Source organism: Diabrotica virgifera, chromosome 8 (genome assembly GCF_917563875.1).
Source record: "Diabrotica virgifera virgifera chromosome 8, PGI_DIABVI_V3a".
Taxonomy (NCBI): Eukaryota; Metazoa; Arthropoda; class Insecta; order Coleoptera; family Chrysomelidae; genus Diabrotica; species Diabrotica virgifera.
The window spans coordinates 134,535,638-134,557,103 of NC_065450.1; the positions used below are offsets into that span (position 1 = coordinate 134,535,638).

Sequence of the window (21,466 nt, forward strand, 5' to 3'; positions counted from 1 at the left end):
ACGAAACACCTTTTTTGTTCCCAATGATCCAAAGAACCTAAAATAATGTCTACTCGGGCCGAAAAAATTAATTTTTATAATTTGCTTTAATTCTTTTTTTAAATAAATGTAGCAATAACTCCGAAACTACGGCATTTAGGTATAGGGAATATAACATACAAAACAATCAATATTTCTTAAGGACTTCAAAACGTAAAAAATATATAGGGTGTTCCATTTAAAATAAGATAGTTCATTAGATTTCCAGAAAAATGGAAGATTTGACAACAATGTAATTACCACTATAATATCGGCCGCATTAAAAGACCCTTATCCACCAAAATCCATAAAAATCGTCCTAGCGGTTTCCGAGAAATTACCGTGTTTCCATACTTTCTCGCTACCCTGTATACTCCAAAACAGTTATGATTTATTGTGAAACATTTGTACCTTATTTCTTTTTAATTGCATTTACCCCAAAATACTCAATGATAACAAAATATTCAGCCATCTCCTAATTAGACTAATTAAATAACTATTTCAATGGTTTAAGAAGAAGTATTCAAAAATCCAAAAACAATTACGATTTCTCGTAAACCCCATCTTAATAAAACTTATTTTTATTCTTATTACTTTTTTAATTAGTCTCATTTTTCTTACAGGTTTACAGTATCTTCATGAGAACAAAATCATCTACAGGGACTTGAAACTAGACAATTTATTGTTGGATACGGAAGGTTACGTAAAAATAGCAGATTTTGGATTGTGCAAGGAAGGAATGGGCTTCGGCGATAGGACGGGCACATTCTGCGGAACGCCCGAGTTTTTAGCGCCAGAAGTTTTGACAGAAACGTCGTATACTAGAGCCGTCGATTGGTGGGGTTTAGGAGTACTCATATTTGAGATGTTGGTTGGTGAAGTAAGTTTTATTTCTATTGAATTTTAGTTACTTAGGCTCGGTTATTACTATCAGTGGAGGATGCGAAGACGAGATCCGTAGACGCATCACAATGGCCAGATCGGCAATAGCCAAACTCGCAAAAATGTGGAAGAAAACTGACATTACAAAAAACACAAAATTACGCCTTGTCAAACATTATTTCCTATCGCCACCTACGCTTCAGAGACTTGGACCATCAAAAAAGCTGATTCAAAGCGTGTGATGGCATTTGAAATGTGGGTCTACCGTAGAATGTTGCGCATACCATGGACCGCACATCACACAAATAATTCAATACTAGCAGAACTTGACATAAAAACTAGACTCACCACAACTATCAACCGAAATATACTAAGATATTTTGGACATATAACTAAAAGAAGAGAAAGCCTGGAACGAATGATAGTTGAAGGCAGCGTAGAGTGCAAAAGATCATGAGGAAGATGTCCATTACGATGGTCGGACCAAATAAAGGACATGACTGGTTACTCATTCTCCGAAGCAAAACAACACGCGCAGAGAGATAATTGCAAACAAATTACATGATGGCACTACATTCTTACGAAGAAGAAACGATAGAGGTGGAGGAGTTAATGGCGAACTGTATGTTACTATACAGGCAATACTGTATCTGCAGTATTTTTAGCATTTTACTTGGTTAAAGATACAAGGTTAAAGTCTAGCAAGGTGGTCCATAATCCAGAAGATACAACTGCTACAGCTATTTTCCATCTGGCACGAATATTTCCAGTTCCACTGGGCGCATCGAGTAAAAGTAACCCTCCATTTCCATCATCAATTGACTTCCTTATTTCTGTTGTGAGTTCAACATTCGTACATTCGATCGAACTAATTGGTTCAATGCATCTCGATTATATTGATTATCATGTTCCAATTCTCGATTGAAAGTTTAATTTAATTCACGATTTGTATTTCCTAACTTGACTAACAAATTGCCGCACGTGACGATCGATGAAAGCAAAGCTTTGTACTGACATGATTTCGATGTCATATGATATCCTATATCACGAAAAAGTTGTATGACATGTCATCCCTGTACTGCCGTCCTCAAATAAAACGCGGTATGTGCAGCCAAACTTAAAACCTAGAAATCGGCTCCCAAAGTTTTTTTCTCAGCACTCTTTATGCACGTACGGCATATTCCTATTGGTTTATTTTGGTAGTAAATAAAATGATACGGCTTTCAAACATTGCAGAAGCATAAATAAGGTTACAAGGAAACCACATATAGCAAAAAGTCGATTTTCAATTTTTGTTGCAGATACCGCGTTTTAGTTGAGGACGGCAGTGTACTTATTCCACATTTTACGTAGATTCGATGGGAAGCATGCTGAAATAATGATAGCCAATAATGACCATATCTGTCTTGGGAATGCAGAAACAATTACTTCAGCGATTGTCGTGTCCGAATGATTATCGTTTTCAAGCAAATTAAGCTGTCGACATGCTGCACGAAATGATGGACATATAAACCGTTGGCAGTTTGAAGCGTTTTTAATGCTTGCTCAGATGGGCTCAGGGATAAAATTAACTACTTGGATGCTGGGGGTCAAAATGGGACTAAAGTAGAAGAAGCAAGGACATTCAAACCGTTCGATGCAATCCGGCGGCTCAGTTTTTTAGTTCGGTGGCATGTGTGGATTCGTCTTAAGGAATGGGAGGATATTTACTCTGACTGGAGGACCTTCCTACTATTTAAAAAAGACGCCGTTTGGAACAAAATCCTCCAATTCTCTAGACCGGGTGCTTACTGGACATATCTTTTTACTTACGGGTGCCAATTGGGATGACATTCATATGAGATTCCTCTTTTGGGTCTAATTTGGCTATTTAAAAACATCTTTCTAGGCTTCCATGCCACTTTTCCTTTTCTTGGGTACTAAAACTCAATTACACTTCTTGTATTTGAAATAATTTTCCAGAGGGTTACAGAAATAAAAAGTATGTACAGTAGAACCCCGATTATCCGTGCTCCTCAGGACTGGACGTTGGCACGGATAATTGAAAAGCATGGATAATCCGAACATTTATTTTTTATTGTAATACATATGTACGTATATCCATACATATATCGCTACCATAAAAAGACAACAGAAAAAATAAATCTTTCATTATGAGTCTCCCTCTCCGCGTATAGAGTTTCCGTCGAGTGATTTACAGTGACGCTATTTTGATAAAACCTCAAAAATGCAATTTAAGTAATAGAAAATCATAGCACGGATAATCCGCAGCCCGGATAATCCGCAAACGGATAATGGGGGTTCTACTGTACTCTGTCAAAATGGTTATTAAAACTTTTTTTTTAATGGAATGGACTTATGTCATTCAGCCAGTCACAACATGAGTATTAGTGTCATGTGCAGTGTGTATGTTGAGTAATCGTCTTGTTACTTTGCAAAGTCGACGTCATTGTCTTTGCAAAGAGACGCTAATTGTATCCGAACGTCTGCGGTCCCTCCGGTGAATACCGATCCCACAAGGACAGAAACTATATTCATGTACTAATTTATAATAAATGAAAAATTTCTGACCCTGGTGATATTCGAACCCACAACCTTTCGGATTTTTTCGATCCAAAGGCAGGCGCTCTTACCACTGAGCCACGGAGTGGCTCATTTTATATTAAAACTTCAAAGACTTTATTTTTATTCCAAAAACATTTTTTTACAAACAAGAAATGAATGACTTATGAACAGGAATGACAGTACAAAAAAAATCTAACCTTTTATGACTTTTACAAGACAAAAAATATTCAAACTTGACCTACTTCAAAATCATCTAGCTGTCAGTTGTCACTTCATATTATTTAATTTTACATAGTATAAGAGTTTTATTTTTAAACAAATTATTCAGACGGCTAGCAGAATAGAACAAAGGATAACATCTTAAAATCTTTTTTTAAGTTAATTTTTACAACCCTTAAAATTTTTCATACAAAACTTTTATTATCACGATGAAAGCATTTAAATTCGCTATTATTTTTACCATTCCTTCTTTAAATCAAATAATGAGAAAATTTTCCAGTCAACTTAGGCATTATTATAAAAAGACTACAGTGCCTTTCAGAAAAAATCATTTTCTTGTCACACTTAAACAAATTTCTATGGTCATTCAACAGGTGGGCGGGGCTTTTTCAATTATGACGACAACAAATGGCTTCTTAAATTATGATGACAAGGGGCTGAATGTCAAAGGGGGATGATTATGGGACTGACCGGCAACCATATATCCATATTTTCCAACGATTGATTCATACTGGGTCATTTTAAAAATCCGACAAAGGAAAGTTGATTTCTCGTAACCAATTATGAACGAACAAACAAATCACTACTTGAAACCCATTATCAAAACTAGTAACTACAATTTGCCGGTAGTATCAGATCAAATCAAACAACATTTGCGCGTCCATTCTGGATGTTTAGACCGAACTCCTGTCGTGTGAGTTCCTTGGTGGTACAATCGGAACGACTCCTCTACCAAATTTCCGTCATAAACGTCCGTAAAAACCGCATTCCGTCATAAACGTCCAATCAGACACAGACCTTCAAGGATATCTTAAAATTTCTCGAAGAACTGTCGACTTTTGTTTACGCAGGTGGTGTATTGTTTTGCGCGCTAATTTTACGCTGATATTTATCAAAACTGGCTTTCAGGGTGCAACCAAAAACTTCAACAATATTAAACAAATTCGAAAAAAAATTTAAATGAATGATATTACCAACACAAAATACAAGGGATAATTGTTTATAAGACGAGTTTAAAACAAAACATAGCATTTTTTTAAATGCTTTTTGAAATGTTTTTTGAAATGCTGTAAGTTCGAAGTGATTTGTATGATGTCTGCATATGAACATTCACCACCAATAACCGCAAGTAGAAATATTTGCTACTCCTCTGATGATTTGATGAACTGTGTAAATGTGACCAATATCAGCCGTAGAATGCACATCAGAATTATCCAAAAACCGCTTTGCCTTGCTTTCTATATTAAAGTTTATTTGACGAAGCGTTTCAAGTGTAATAACGTGGCATCTCAGAGTAAGTTCGTTCAAATGGAAAATAATATCTAAACAATGTTGTACCTGGAGGTGATTCATAGTGATATTGAGAAACATTTGATAGAGTGAGATAAACTCGTTAATTTTTTCCTGATGTACCGAGAAATGTACAAAAGTGGGATGATGTTCATAAATGGAGAATATTCGCGGTGTGCAAGTACTTGGAGGGGATACGAGAAAAGATCGTGCGCAAATATCGGAAAAATCTTGAAACTTTCTGAAATAATTCGTATTGTCAATTGAAATTGTCAAATTGACATATATTTCATACCCAATGTCATTGAAGAAGAAAAATTGTATGTTGCTCCACAATATTGATATGATATGCCAATATTATATAAAATTAAATTTAATTAATTGTATTTTGCTTGCAGTACTGCATTAATAATTAATTTTATTTACTACATACAATTGTTTACCTTTTAATAACATAACCTCAGTCTTAATTTTTCTTCTTATAACTTTTTTGGGCTGTGGCCTTGACAATTATCCAGCAACCAGGACTAATGCAATTGGCCAATACAATTAAAAGTGCGAAAAAAGTTGCTGAGCTATGAAACCAGGGGTCGCTTTTCCGAACTTGCACGGTCCCAATACGCCTAATTGCCTCATTGCAGCTCACATATCGACTAACTTTGATAGTGCCCGATTTCATCGTTGATATTGGAATTTTGAACGCCAAAATCCGCTACGTTGCCTCTGGATATAGCCTAATAAAATAAAATAAAGTCAAATATGTAAATTCTTACAGGTTAAAACAAATTTTATATCAAAGTTTAGGTGGGTACAAAAGATATTTTCAAGAAAGTATCCAAATCATACAAGGGGATCATTGTTTAAATAATTAAAAAGGGGTCATTTTTGCAAAAAATTACTTTTTTAACTGCTGAGGTCATTCAATTACCAACGAAGGTCTATAGGATTTTTTTCTGCAAAGTTGAAGAGTAAATATTTCTCATAAGACTTACTAAATTAAATTTGACCCCCTGTTTATTTAAATAATTATATATAAAACTTTAAAAACAAATTTGCAAAAAAATATTTTTAGCGTTTTAAATAAGCACTATAAAATATCTTATTTTACAGACTAAGTTGCGCTATATTACCAGTATCAAGCAAAAAAAAATTGGTCGAAAAATATTTAATATTTTTTGAGATATTGAATTTGTTTATTAAATTTTACTATATTTTCAATTGCAAAAACGCGGTTGTTGCCAAAGAAATATTCACCTGTATTAAATCTTATTATTTTTATTTTTATGTATATTTTCGATAAATGTATTGATAAATTCAAATTTCAGTTAAACTCCCCCCTAAAATGGCATTTGAAAATTATTCAAATTTGTTTTTTTAATAACGTCGCGGGGATTAAGTATTTTGAAATGCCGTTTCGATCATTGGGTTCCTGGGATTTTTTTACTAATTAACAAAATTTTTTTGTCGTTTTTTCTTCTTCTTTTTCTTCTTGGAGTTATATTACTACGGGCCCTTTTAGGGTTAATTTTATTAAGAATGTCGAATCTCTGAGTTGTAGATTCTAGACCTAAAAATATTAAGATTTAACTAAAATCTTTTAAATAAAATGTGGCTACTTACTGAGTTACTGAGTTAGTGGGTGTTTTATTTAAAAATTTAAAAATTATTGTTACCAAGTACTTTAAAACTATTTGACGTATCCTTATCATACTTGGCAGAAAGTGTGGCTATTATACACCCTATTAAATTATTATTAATAAACGTTTCTAGCTAGTGCCAGAGACGTACGACAGGGGATAGTGAATGATTGACCCTTCCCAAATTCTACGCCACTGAGTGAATTACTATTGTAGCGAAATTTTTCGATTCTCCAATACTTTGTATGTAAATAACTTTATTGGTATTGATAAAGTCATCAGTTTGAGAGATATTGGAAGTTTAAAATGAATGAATGAATGAATCAAAATAACTATGCCGTTTCATTTTTAACGTCCAATATCTCGAAAACTAATGACTTCATCATTACCAGTAAAGAGTATATTATTTACATAGAAAGTATTGGAGAATCGAAAAATTTCGCTAAAATAGTAATTCCCTCAGTGGCTTAGTATTTGGGAAGGGTCAACCATTAACTGGCCCCTGTCGTACGCCTCTGGTGGTAGCTAGAAACTTTTATTTATCACAATTTAGTAGACTGTATAGTACCCACACTTTCTGTAAAGTACGATAAGGATACGTCAAATAGTTTGAAAGTACTTGGTGAAAATAATTTTTAAATTTTTAAATAAAACACCCTGTAACTCAGTAAGTAGCCACATTTTATTTAAGTGATTTTAGACCAATCTTGATATTTTTACAGATTTCTAGAATCTACAACTTAGAGATTCGACATTCTTAATGAAACTTAACCCAAAAAGGGCCCGTAGTAATACAATGCCAAGAAAAAAAAAAAAGAAGAGGAAAAAAAGACAAAAAAATTTTAGTGAAAAATTCCCAGGAACCCAATTATCGAAACGGCATTTTAAAATATTTAATCACCGCGACGTTATTAAAACAACAAATTATAAACAAATTTGAATTATTTTCAAATGCAATTTTAGGGGGCAGTTTAATTGAAATTTAAATTTATCAATACATTTATCGAAAATATACATAAAAATAAAAATAATAAGATTTAATACAGGTGAATATTTCTTTGGCAACAACCGCGTTTTTGCAATTGAAAATATAGTAACATTTAATAAACAAATTCAATATCTCAAAAAATATTAAATATTTTTCGACCAATTTTTTTTGCTTAATACTGATAACATAGCACAACTTATCCTGTAAAATAAGATATCTTATAGTGCTTATTTAAAACGCTAAAAATAATTTTTTGCAAATTTGTTTTTAAAGTTTTATGTATAATTATTTAAATAAATAGGGGGTCAAATTTAATTTAGTAAGACTTATGTGAAAGATTTACCCTTAAACTTTACAGAAAACAATCCTATAGACCTTCATTAGTAATTGAATGACCTCAGCTGTTAAAAAAGTAATTTTTTTGCAAAAATGACCCCTTTTTAATTATTTAAACAATGATCCCCTTGTATGATTTGGATACTTTCTTGAAAATATCTTTTGTACCCACCTAAACTTTGATATAAAATTTGTTTCAACCTGTACGAATTTACATTTTGATTTACATGTTGTGTAATTTTATTTTACTAGACTAATACTTATTTGCAGATCGATTTGATGGACTTCTAATGATGGACTGAATTCTAAATTCGGCTTGAATGTTTTTAGTAGAAGTGACGAACACCGAACAATTCATATGTTGTCGAGCACAAAATCGTTTCCTTTTACTTAAGTTTCTTCCGTTATCATCCACTGATCGACACAGACAGTGGATAACAGTCGTTGCCCTTAATCAATTTTGTGTTTTTTTCATTTTTCTATAGTTATTCTGCTCTTCCGGAGGAAGATAAATCTAACAAATCAAAAATTATGAAAATCGGTACAGCCGTTCTTGAGTTGTGTAACTAACTTTTATCATCTTGTATTGAACTTTAGTTGAATGAATGTGAGTTTATTCCCTCGTTTTATATTTACCGTATAATTTAAGGTATAAATCAGGATACTCACATAGTTATATATTTACTTTTAGTCCCCTTTCCCTGGAGATGATGAAGAGGAAGTTTTTGATTCGATAGTGAACGACGAAGTGCGGTATCCAAGGTTTCTGTCTTTAGAAGCCATCGCAATTATGAGAAGGGTAAGTTTATTTTTTGATATGTTATAGCACACTTCATACTTTTGGATGTATTGTAACTTAAAATCAAGCAAATATCAATTTATAAGCAACAGCAACTTATCGAGTCAATCTGTAGACTACAGCAAACGATTGTGGTGATTTTAGCCAGCTCAGAGGTGTTACAATTTAATAAAAGACAAAAATGAATAACCATTTTCTGGGGATGTAGAGTAGCATTATTCTGTTTTATATACCATTAGATTGAAAACTTAGGGCCGGTTGTTCGAATACTAATCAACAATGATCACTATCAAATATTTAATTACTGTCACAACGGTCAATGTCAACTTTGGTTGGGTTGCCGAAAACATAATTATTGATGACAATTATGAAATTAGTTAATCAATTATGTTAATAATTGTTATGTTAATTGACTAACTAATCTCATATTTATAATTAACTATGTTTTCAGCAACCCAACCAAAGTTGACATTGACAGTTGTGACAGTAATTAAATATTTGATAGTGATCAATGTTGATTAGCGTTCGAACAACCGGCCCTTAGTCTTTTTAATAAAAGACATTATTAAGAAAAAATATTGAAAGCATAGTATAAAAATGATATAAAAACTTACTTGCATCGTTAATCACACTAAAATATCAGGAACGTATATTAGTAATAGCAAAGTAATATCTGCTCTAGAAGAGAAGATAAAGGGACGAGATAAATCAAGATAGAAAACTACACTTTTGAAAGATGTAAAAGGCAATTTATGTTTTATTTCGATTCAGAGGCAAGGCATAATCTGCAGACAGCGCTGTTCATGGTATAACCTTTGTCAGTACAGACGCTTGCCTGCCTCTGAATCAACACAAAACCTTCACTGTTACCAGGGAAATGGACCAATAAGTTTTCAATTTAAAAATCTTTTAGAAATATTTTTAATATTTTTCAATATTATTAATGTTGCTATTAGTATTGAAAACTTTACCTTTCAATTGCCAGATGACGCTAGTCACCTAATCCATACACGTCAGTTGCAATGTGGGGATAAGCTTTCAGGATTTGGTCACTTCGAGCAGAGAGCAGCAGGCCTACGCCTCTCCGATGATGACTCCAATAAGAGTCGAAAATCGTCGATTCAGAGTGCTGGACTGCGCTCCCTGTTCTAAGTGAAAAATAATGATTGTTTTGCCTTCGCATTGCAACTGAATAAAAATGGTATACATTTTTATTTTAAAACCAAATTGCCTATTTAGGGGAAATTTCAAAGATAGATTGAAATCACCTTTGAGGACGTTGCAGCGACATCTATTAAAGAAAGTAGAAAGGTCTCAGATACAGAATACATTATTAAAATAATATACACTTATTTAAATCTAGAAACCTTCCTTATTATAACCATTCTCTGTTAACATCCTGAATCTCTGCCTTCTACAATTTACAAGGCATAGAGACGACAAAAATAGAAAACGGAAAGGATTCTACAAAATGCAATCACATTCGGTTTTCCTTCATCTAGGAAAAGATGAAGGAAATTCCTAGATGAAGGAAAACGGAATGTGATTGCATATTGTAGAATCCATTCTATTTTCGTCGTCTCTATGCCTTGTAAATTGTAGAAGGTAGATATTCAGGTTAACAGAGAATGGTTCTAAATAAGGAATGTTTCTAGATTTAAATTAGTGTATATTATTTTTAATAATTACACTTTTATAAAAAATAATTTTTTATAATAAAACGTTTTCATTATTTATAGGACCCAATATAAAATTATAAACTATTTTGTTGTTTCAATTTCTATGTCATAAAAGAATTTTGTAATCGACTTATTTAGAGGCATATTTTCTCTAGCGGATTTAAACTCATATAAATCAAAGAAAATATTTAAAATGGTACATATAATACACTAAGCATCAAAATTAACGCACCACCTTAAAAATGGGACATTTTAATGTCTCAAATGTTTAATGTTTAATGTCTTAAAACTTCCTAAACCTGTTGTCCGATTTGAGTGATTTTTTTAGTATATTATAACTTTTTTCTTCAATAATATCGATGTAACAACATTATTGCTAAAGAGGTAGGTGTCATTGTATACCGGGTGTAACAATGATAGTGTGTTTTTTCCTCAAAGTTTGGAACACCCTGTGGAATATTTAGCGTATGTAAAATATTGAAATTAAAACTAAACTGTAGCCTTAGGCTTTCTTAACATTTTGCTTTTTGATTCATTCGCTTATGTGAAATAATAAAAAAGTTAGATACTTTAACAACTAGCCATGTTATTCATCAATACAGGGTGTTTCTAAATAAGTGCGACAAACTTTCAGTGGTAGTTCTGCATGAAAAAATAATGACCGTTTGCTTTTTAAACATATGTCCACAAATGCTTCGTTTCCGAGATACGGGATGTTGAATTTGTTTTTACAATCTGACGATTTATTTATTGCTCTAAAACCGGTTGAGATAGGCAAATGAAATTTGGTAGATTTTAAGAGGTAGTTATTGCGCACTTTTTGACATACAATTAAGAATTTTATATTCACCATTGGCGTGCATACGGGTATAAACATTTTAGATACATCCCGCATGCACGCCAATGGTGAATATAAAATTCTTAATTGTATGTCAAAAAATGCTCAATAACTACCTCTTAAAATCGACCAAATTTATTTTGCATATCTCAAACGGTTTTAGAGCAATAAATAAATCGTCAGTTTGTAAGAAAAAATTCAACATCCCGTATCTCGGAAACGAAGCATTTGTGGACATATGTTTATAAAGCAAACGTTCATTATTTTTTCATGCAGAATTACTGTATTGATGAATAACATGGGTAGTTGTTAAAGTACCTAACTTTTTTATTATCCCACATAAGCGAATGAATCAAAAAGCAAAATGTTAAGAAAGCCTTAGGCTACAGTTGAGTTTTAATTTCAATATTTTATATACGCTAGAATATTCCACAGGGTGTTCCAAACTTTGAGGAAAAAACACACTATCATTGTTACACCCGGTATACAATGACACTTACCTGTTTAGCAATATTATCATTACTTCGATATTTTTGAAGAATAAAGCTATAATACACTAAAAAAATTACTAAAATCGGACATGAGGTTTAGGAAATACGAGACATCAAAAATGTCCCATTTTTAAGGTGGTGCGTTAATTTTGGTGCTTAGTGTATTTATACATATAATAATTAACTTATAAAATATGAATTTTAAGTATATTAACTTTTAATTATTTATTAAAACAATTAAAAAAAGATACGCAACAGCCGGGTTTCCAACTCGGGACCTCTCGATCTGCAGCCTAGCGCTCTACCACTGAGCCACCACCTATCGATTTTATTAAAGTACTTTAAAATGGAATTTAAATGTCATTGTATTGGTCACATTTTTAAAATAGTTTGAAATTAAAAAAATCAATTTATCCATATAATAGCAGTTAAATATTGCATTGTTAGCTGGTTCTGAGCTATTCTGAAAATTTCAGGTGCCTAGGTAGCATAGAACTATTTTTAAAATGGATTACAAAATATGCGGATATAATGACATGGTTACAAAGACCAAGCCAAGTATATAAAAACGTTTTAATAATGTATTCTGTATCTGAGACCTTCCTACTTTCTTGACTTAGTTTTGAAAGAGGCTGGGACACATAGAGAGAAGTAAAAACGACCTACTGATTAAGAAGATCACCAAATAGAAGCCAGAAACTGAAAGACCAAGGCGAAGACCCAGAGAGAGATGGAAGGACCAGGTTATGAGAGATATCCAAATCCTGAAAGTGAGAAACTGGAGGGAACTGTGTACAGATCGAACTGAGTGAACGAAAATTGTAACGAAAGATAAGGCATACAACAAACTTTGACAACACACAAGAGGAATGAGGAGTAATTCACCGCAATTAGCGAATCAAAGAGCTCATAAGAAAGAGCTGCTAACATTCCGCCCGAAATGAAAAGCCTTGATGATGAGCAAATTAATATTTAAACAAGGATAAAATGGATTCAAATTAAGCCCAAAATAATAGAACTACGAATTGGAATATTACCCAGATAACTAGGATTTGAGGTGATTTTTAGATGTATGTTAAAAATCGAATGAAAAGATGGAGGGGTTTCACCGATTATAATATTATTAGGGTCACCATAATGATCATAATTTACGTGGGCTGAGTTGAGGGCGATAATACCCTAATGATAATAATGTGTAATACCGTATTTATACTCAGCCATTGCCACTGCTGCTGCCGTTGCCGGAAAATATTGTCCGAAATACGATATCGTATATCGTATTATAATAGACTCACAACAATGGAATGTGACGACAGCAGCGTCTTGCTCCATTACTCACTTGCCGCTTTGCCGGCTGCAAGTGAGAGAGAGTAGTTAAATGTGAATGCTTACTTCGCGCTCGCGCTGCCAGTCCTTTGACTTCCATCTCGAAAACCGACTTTTGAGGGAGCGCCGTGCAATGGCAGTAGCATTAGCAGCAGCAGCGCGAGTGAGCTATTTACACATTCACGCTGTCCACTTCACTGCCCAATTCCCTGTCCAACAGGATTGAGTGTAAATGCGGTGTAAGTGATGAACACTGAATAGATCAGTATATTGTTTAAATATCACATTGTCGTAATGTTATCAATACTATTTAATTTTAGTTACTCCGAAAGAGTCCTGATAGGAGGTTAGGTTCGAGTGAGAGAGATGCAGAGGACGTAAAGAAACAGGCGTTCTTTAGACATATTCAGTGGGAAGAATTGTTACATCGCAGAATCCCGCCACCTTTTGTACCTACAGTGGTAAGTTTTTATTTATATTCAACAATTTATTTTTTAAATTGCTTAATATAAGGTACATTATTGAAATTTGGAGTTTGTGTTCATCTGTCTTCAGACAATACCTTATTGTCTTCAGACAATTTATTAAACATATTTAACCTTGAAATGTGTTAGTTTGTTTAAATGGTTAAAAATCTGTATCGTAATGAAAATCTGTATCATAATAAAGCCTTACGATACAGGTATTTAAATTAGGAACATCGATAAAAGCATCATAATGACAATTAAATTACGAGTAGTATACATGATTTTTTCTACAATCATTCATTCTCAACAAAAAAAAATATATTCAAAGGACCCCGCAGAAACCTTATGGGAAATGGCTCTGTCAAATGCTCTGAAACTTTGGTTTCTGCTAGTCCTTGATGTGTAGAACAAAAGACTGAATGGGCCCATAGCTCCAAAAAATCATGGTTTTCAGATATAAGCCTCTGAAGTTATACAGTGAGGACGTTCGAGTTAGAATAAATCAGTTATTTTCTCGAGAATGGGCGACTCTGGAGATAAATTCCGAACCAGGTCGATTTTTATTTTTAAATTATATATTTTTTTGATATATCATACTAGTGACGTCATCCATCTGGGCGTGATGACGCAATCGATGATTTTTTTAAATGAGAATAGAGGTCGTGTGATAGCTCATTCGAAAGGTTATTCAATTCTCTAGTCACTAATATAAACTAACATAATTATTTATAAAGGGTGCCGAAAAAAGTTTTTTTGAATTAAATTAATTGAGACAAAAAGAAGAATGTATATAATTTATTTAATTCGAAATACATTTTACTGTTTACGAAAACAGGAAAAATGTTTATTTGATAAATAAATATTGTTTTTCGCTTAAATTAAATATTAAAGCTGCGACCCACCTGTCTCTTAGCAGTTTAAACATTTAGTTCAAGCGAAAAGCAATGTTTATTTTTCAAATTAACATTTTTTTCTCTTTTCTGACAGCAGTAAAATGTATTTTGCATTAAATAAATTACATACATTCTTCTTTTTGTCTCAATTAATTTAATTCAAAAACATTTTTTTGGGCACCCTGTATAAATAATTATGTTAATGCTTATATTAGTGAATCGAGAATTGAATAACCCTTCGAATGAGCTATCACACGACCCCTATTCTCATTTAAAAAATCATCGATTGCGTCATCACGTCCAGATGGATGACGTCACGAGTATGATAATATATCAAAAAAATATATAATTTAAAAATATTGAGTCTTTTAAAATTTTCTTAAAATTTGTCAATTTGTTTAAATATTGTGAACATTGTATCATTGCGCACCTGGGATATGATACGCGATTCTATTGATTAAAAATCTGTATCCTAAATCTGAATCCCATTATGATACAGGAATTGAAAAATTGTATTGATATATTAAAGTATGAGAGTAAAAAAATAATGGACTTCGCTTTCCGGCTCATATGTAAAATTTGATATTTTTTTTGTTATAGGAGTCAATGGAAGACGTAAGCAATTTTGACGAAGAATTTACATCAGAAAGGCCGCAGCTGACGCCACCAAAAGAACCCAGACAATTATCCGTACAAGATCAACATTTGTTCAGAGAGTTTACATACATGGCAGACTGGTGCTGACAATAGTATTAAGTATTAAAATTAACTTACGAAAAAATCAAATTGTTTTTGTATTAAATTGAGGATTTCGATTTATTATTATTCTATATTAACAAGTTATTATATATATACTATATTTTTAACAAAAAGACTCCGAATCGTTAATATTAATCGTTTTTTTTTTTGTAATTTATAGTTTTTATGGTCCAGGTGCTTATCCTATATTCTTATTACCGGACTTAGTCAAGGGCCCATAGCTAGGTCACCGTGGCGTTTTCAATTCTGATGAGTCCACACAGTTTTTAACGTATTTTTGGCTGCTGATTGCGAATTGCGAGGGGGTATTTCGATCCGAGTGGTCAAACAATAATTGTTATAAACATTTTAGTTGTTTATAGAGCTCTAGCTCGTAAACTGAAAGATATACAAATTGTTGTCAAATAAAATTTGTTTCTTGAAAAAAAAAACAAGAAAATGGCGTTTCCTAATCTTTAACCCCTTAATGCACAGTTTTTTTTTTAAAGATCGGCCAAAAAAATCAATTTGTTTTTAACGTAAAAGTGATCGCAGTGCGAAGGTCAGTTCAACGAGTACTTGCATTTATCCGATTACTGAAAGGATTGTCACGAAAATGTCACTGGACGATAACAATTTTTGTTGGAACAATCGGAAGGACGATGCGATCAATGATCATCTGTTTGTTGGAACATATTTTGTTTACTGCGCAGGAGCGTGATCGTTACATGACTGTTTTTCATTTTGTTGGAACAAACCGATTATTATTGTTATATTATATTTTACATTATATTTTAGTAAAATATGATTGTATTGAAACATGAGCGAATCAGAATATGAATATGCATATTTTTGTCGGAAAGCAGCTCACAAGGAAAACATGAGTCATAAGTGATAAGTGAAAAAAGGATATATTTTTTTTGGTTTCACATTGTTATTTTCAATTCTCGATTGCATTCGAGTGTGAAAAATTATAGCAACATAAAATACAACGCCGCTCGAATTATCTCGAGTGTGCACAGATTGAACAGTTTAACGTGCTCGAGTTAACTCGAGCGTGTACGTTAAGGGGTTAAATTCAATAATTTGAACTCGTAACTTTAATTTGAACTGTAAAATTTGTGCAACATGGTTGCAAAATATGTATTTTTCTAAGCTTTTTCGATCGTAGCTCGGCTTCTACGCATGTACAGTTACGGTCATTGAATAGTTTACAGGCTTACGTATTTAGGAGCCGATTGTTTAAATTATTACCTAGTTTAAACGCACCTTTTACGTCAAAGTGACGTTACCAGTGGTGTACCTAGAATAGGTTATTTAAAATTAAAAAATAAAAATTAAGGTGTAAACTATTCACTGATCGTAACTGTACATGAGCTTTACAAAGTTTCATTTTAAAGCTTAATTTGTACACACAATTTATTAACTTACTTTATCTTTATCTGTACTAACGTTATACCCGTTTAAAATTATAATTTTCTAAAAATAAATTGTAAATTAATGTGTTCTTACGGGTTTTTAGCAATAAACTTTATACTTGAATTAACATTAATGATAGAAGAACTCAAATGGAACATTTTCAGTTTGGGAAAATGTTAGTAGGTTGATTTTTGGCCAAGATATCGATATTTTAATAGCGCATTCTGAGGCGCACGATCAGCTCACATCGAAAAGTTACGCGCACGAACCGCTCGATACAGATTATAGTTAATATATTTTATACATACGTCATCTTCCTTTATTTTTAAAGATTCCAATACAATTTTCTCATATCATTCTTATAATTAAATCATAAAGTATATCCCTTTCATTCTATTTATTTAGTGCTTAAATTTTTCTACTAAATAAGAAAACAATTTCACAAATATAACTGAAAAGGAAATTGTTCTTATTTATTAATATTATTTTTACAAACTTTTTCTTTCATGCATCTACGTCGATACATGAATTCTCAGCTTTTTTTACATTTATATAAGCTTTTACAGTCCATACAATATGGATACCGTTGCACGTCATTCGCGTCATAGCACATGACGTCACATGATACCAACACGAAATATTTAAGTTGTAGGTGTGTTCCTTTTTATAATCGTTTAGCTGAGTACGCTGGAATTACAGCCACTAGTCATATTTTATTACATACGCATAGAAATAATATTGGAAGATTTCTATTAATGTAAATTTAAAGAAACATACCCTAACTTGTTTCATTTAATTTGTATAAGTGGAATATACGCTGTGAGCTCGTACGTAGAGGGGATATTTATAAATTCGTGAGCGCCAGTAGTGACAAGTCTGTAAACGTTTACCGGAAATTTGACATAAATGTCAAAGTGATTAATTTAAAATTAAAATTAAAAACATTAATTATAAAAAATATTAGTTGATCAAAGCTGTGGTATATATTTTTACCTTAATAATATACTTACGTTTTAAATACTGAATTTGCGTTTTTTAATGTTCTGTAATATGTAATTATAAATTAATCTTGGCGCCATCTACATGATAATTGTGAAAGTATCCGAAGTAAGAAATTAATATTTCATCAATAGAACGTCAAAATGATTAGCAAAATCTTAAAAAAATCTATTACAATTTAATTACTTTTTAGCGTTGTAAATATTAAGCGATAACAATTAAATAATAAATTTAAAAATTACCGGTGGAAGTTGAATTAGTAACCGCTAGGAGCGACACCAGCGAAGCTCAGAGCGTATAAAGCACACTTGTTCGGATTACACTCTAACTGCGATCGAACAAAGGTGACATTTTGGCATAAATCGGCAACATTTATTTGACAGTTGCGGTATTGACACTTCAGATTTGTTTTTATTATTTACTTTAACGTAAGATTATAACTTAATTCTTGTTTTCTATTTCTAATGTTTTTATTTATTTACATTGAATATTAATTTGTTTGTTGTATAATCCACTTCGCAATAATTATGTGATGCATTTGGTTTAAAATGAATTTCAAAAATGTTTGTAATTGGTCAACAATGTCAACTTAGATCTCTGACATAGATAATGACGTGCAACGGTATTTATATTGTACGGACTGTAAAGCACACTTTACATTTACATGGTGGTATTAATAGACTACAGGCCCATGTCAAAAATGGATGGGTCATATGAACCACCAGGTGACGTATATAGGACGATATAAGAGCATAAAATAATAAGATTCAGCACTATGCCGTCACTTGTAAGCAGTCCAACTGAGTGCTGGTGAGAATTCAAAAGTGCAGGTAGAGTGGGTACATTTTGGTCATATATTTTTGTACGGCATTTTTACCATCGATAGATCCATGAAAAATATTACGAAAGCGCCCAGTGCCGTAAAAAAAATGGTGAGCCACAAAGTTGGTAAATTTTTTTTATTTTCTGACAATTTCCAGGGTAAATTTGGTCATTTCATTCTGTACGGCATCAATTTCATACTGTTTCAATACAACTTATAATCCATTATTCCGCAACGCCCTACAAAAATCATGCGACAAGGGGAAAAATCGAGGGTTGCAATCCACTCTCTTTCCGTGGTCCGGGGGGTGATTTGAAAAAGTACGGCTTCGGTTCCAAAACATTATCTAGCACTCAAAAGTACTATTAAAAATGATGCCGTCAAAAAAGTATTGTTCATTTGAATGTATATGAATAATTATGTTAATTTCATGGTATACTTGATTTATAAAGCTAAAAAAATCATTTGACTCTGTACGGCAACTTTTTTTTAACATGATATTGTAAAATAAAATTGTTATATAGTATAGCCGTTTAAAAGAAACTGTTCTAAAAAAAATATAGATAAATACAAAAACAGAAATTTTTTAAATTATTGCAAAAGTTTAAATATTCATAGATTAATAAAATATAGCAATTTTCTACATTTATCCTTTGTTTTAAATAGTATTAAGATAAATAAATTAGGAAAAAATGATGCCGTAAATTTTACTGCAGACCATATCTTTTAGGCTGATGAAAATGACGCTACCATTTTAAAGGTGTAGTACTTTAGGGTTATTTGATACTGTACGGTATTAACATATTAATTTTTGAAGAGAACAAAATTATTGAAAATATGATAAAATCATAATGACGTCTAACTGAAGTTAAAGGGTGTGTAGGTATAAAATATCCAAGAATTGAAACTGTAAATCCCAGTATCAACAGTTTTGTATACTTTTTGGTTTAATATATACTTCAAACATTATTGATACATGTATATAATTGATTTGTTTCATTGTAATGATGTGAATAAATAAAACAACTATTTTTTGAAAAAATTACTACTAGAAAACGACTACTTAGCACACAGTACAGTATTATAGGCAGGTGTAGATATGCCTACAAATGCTAAACGTCGTAACAGAACGTTGCTCGTTAAGCGATATATAATGTAAATTATATTTATTTAATATTTTTATTACTTTTTATCAATATGAATTTTCAGATTTGTACGGCGTTAACTTTTTATAAATTATTGCATTAAGTACAAATGAACTATCTAAATGCCGTATAAAAAATATCGTCATAAATTTCACCTTACATTTCGTTACATGGATTTTTCTTACATTTCATTCTGTGGATTTTTCCTTGAGCTTTTTTATCCCTACAAACCTTTGGACCAACGAAAATGTACGGCATGTGAAATAATGTTATCTATGCGTAAAATACTTTCAAAATAAATTAATTTTATGTTGTTTCAAATCACCCCCGGACCACGGAAAGAGAGGGGATTGCAACCCTCGATTTTTCCCCTTGTCGCATGATTTTTGTACGGCATTGCGGAATAATGGATTAGAAGTTGTATTGAAACAGTATGAAACTGATGCCGTACAGAATGAAATGACCAAATTTACCCTGAAAATTGTCAGTAAATCAAAAAAAATTACCAAGTTTGTGGCTCACCATTTTTTTACGGCACTGCTCGCTTTCTTATTATTTTTCATGTATCTATCGATGGTAAAAATGCCGTACAAAAATATATGACCAAAATGTACCCACTCTACCTGCACTTTTGAATTCTCACCAGCACTCAGTTGGACTGCTTACAAGTGACGGCATTGTGCTGAATCTTATTATTTTATGCTCTTATATCGTCCTATATACGTCACCTGGTGGTTCATATGACCCATCCATTTTTGACATGGGCCTGTAGTCTATAAGTATGTACTTGGAGGTATTAAAATTAAAACTAGATGAAGAACTAAAATTAGAAGGAAGAAAGGATTTCATTTTATAAGCAAATATGTTGTTGTAACAAGGTACGAGATAAGTTGCAACTTGTATGCAAAAATTATTAAATGTCAAATTTGTACCAAATTAAAAGATTACCAAATTTAAAAACTTTTTATTACATATTATAACTACTTGCATTTATACCTTAAAAATTATTTTAAAATTTTTAACTACTTAATACGTTTATAAAACAAAGTGATACTTGCATTTTATGGATTAAATGAATTTTAGTGTTTCATGTTTTTGTCTCATTTAGTATAAAAAATAAGTAAAAAGTAACTAGAATGAAAGGGATCTACTTTATAATGATTTCATTATAAGAATTATATGAGAAAATTGTATTAGGGTCTTCAAAAATGAAGATAATGTATTATATATTTGTAAATATTAATTTACAAATTTTTTAAGAAAATTTTAACTTCAAACGGGTATACCTTTAATACAAATAAAAATAAAATAATTTAATAAATTTTGTTTGCAAGTGTATAAACTAAGCTTTAAAATTAGACTTTGTAAAGCTCATTTTCATGCGTAGAAGCCGAGTTACGATCGAAAAAGCTTTGAAAAATACGTATTTTGCAACAATTTTGCAAATCTCGAGTTCAATTTATTGGGTCTAGTAAAGGCCATTTTCTTTGTTTTTATTTTATTTGAAAACAAATTGGTTATCTCTTATTTTACGAGGTAGAGCCTTATAAACAATTAAATTGTTTATACAAATTTTGTGACCACCGGGATCCAAATCCCCCTTGAAATTCGTAATAGGCAGTCCAAAAAAACATAAAAAACTGTGTGGATCCAACAGAATTGAAAAAACCACGGCGACCTAGGCATGGCTTATAGACTAGCTAATATGATTCAAATTACGAGTATTTTGAACTTGAAAATTTTGCTCATCACTCGAAATTTATACAATTTCAAAGTATAATTGGAAGAGAACTGTTGGACAATAAATAATTTTGAAGCAGCAAAAGCCGTTTGTAAGAAATTCATAAAAACAAAACAATGTATTTAAACAATAATAAATAATTAGGAATATGAAAGACACTAAAGTAACCTAAA

The 21,466-nt window shown here is 31.9% G+C and overlaps 1 protein-coding gene across 9 annotated transcripts in view; it reads left to right on the forward strand.

The window, feature by feature from the left end:
- LOC126890378 (serine/threonine-protein kinase N) overlaps positions 1-15,316 on the forward strand; it is a 176,817-nt gene extending 161,501 nt beyond the window's left edge. For all 9 annotated transcript variants that reach the window (XM_050659254.1, XM_050659253.1, XM_050659257.1 and 6 more), the window contains 4 exons: positions 642-898; positions 8,627-8,734; positions 13,389-13,529; positions 15,029-15,316. In XM_050659254.1, the coding sequence (XP_050515211.1) occupies positions 642-898; positions 8,627-8,734; positions 13,389-13,529; positions 15,029-15,172 (650 nt within the window). In that variant the 3' untranslated portion in view covers positions 15,173-15,316. The remainder of the gene's footprint in view (positions 1-641; positions 899-8,626; positions 8,735-13,388; positions 13,530-15,028) is intronic.
- Positions 15,317-21,466: the final 6,150 nt, after the last annotated feature.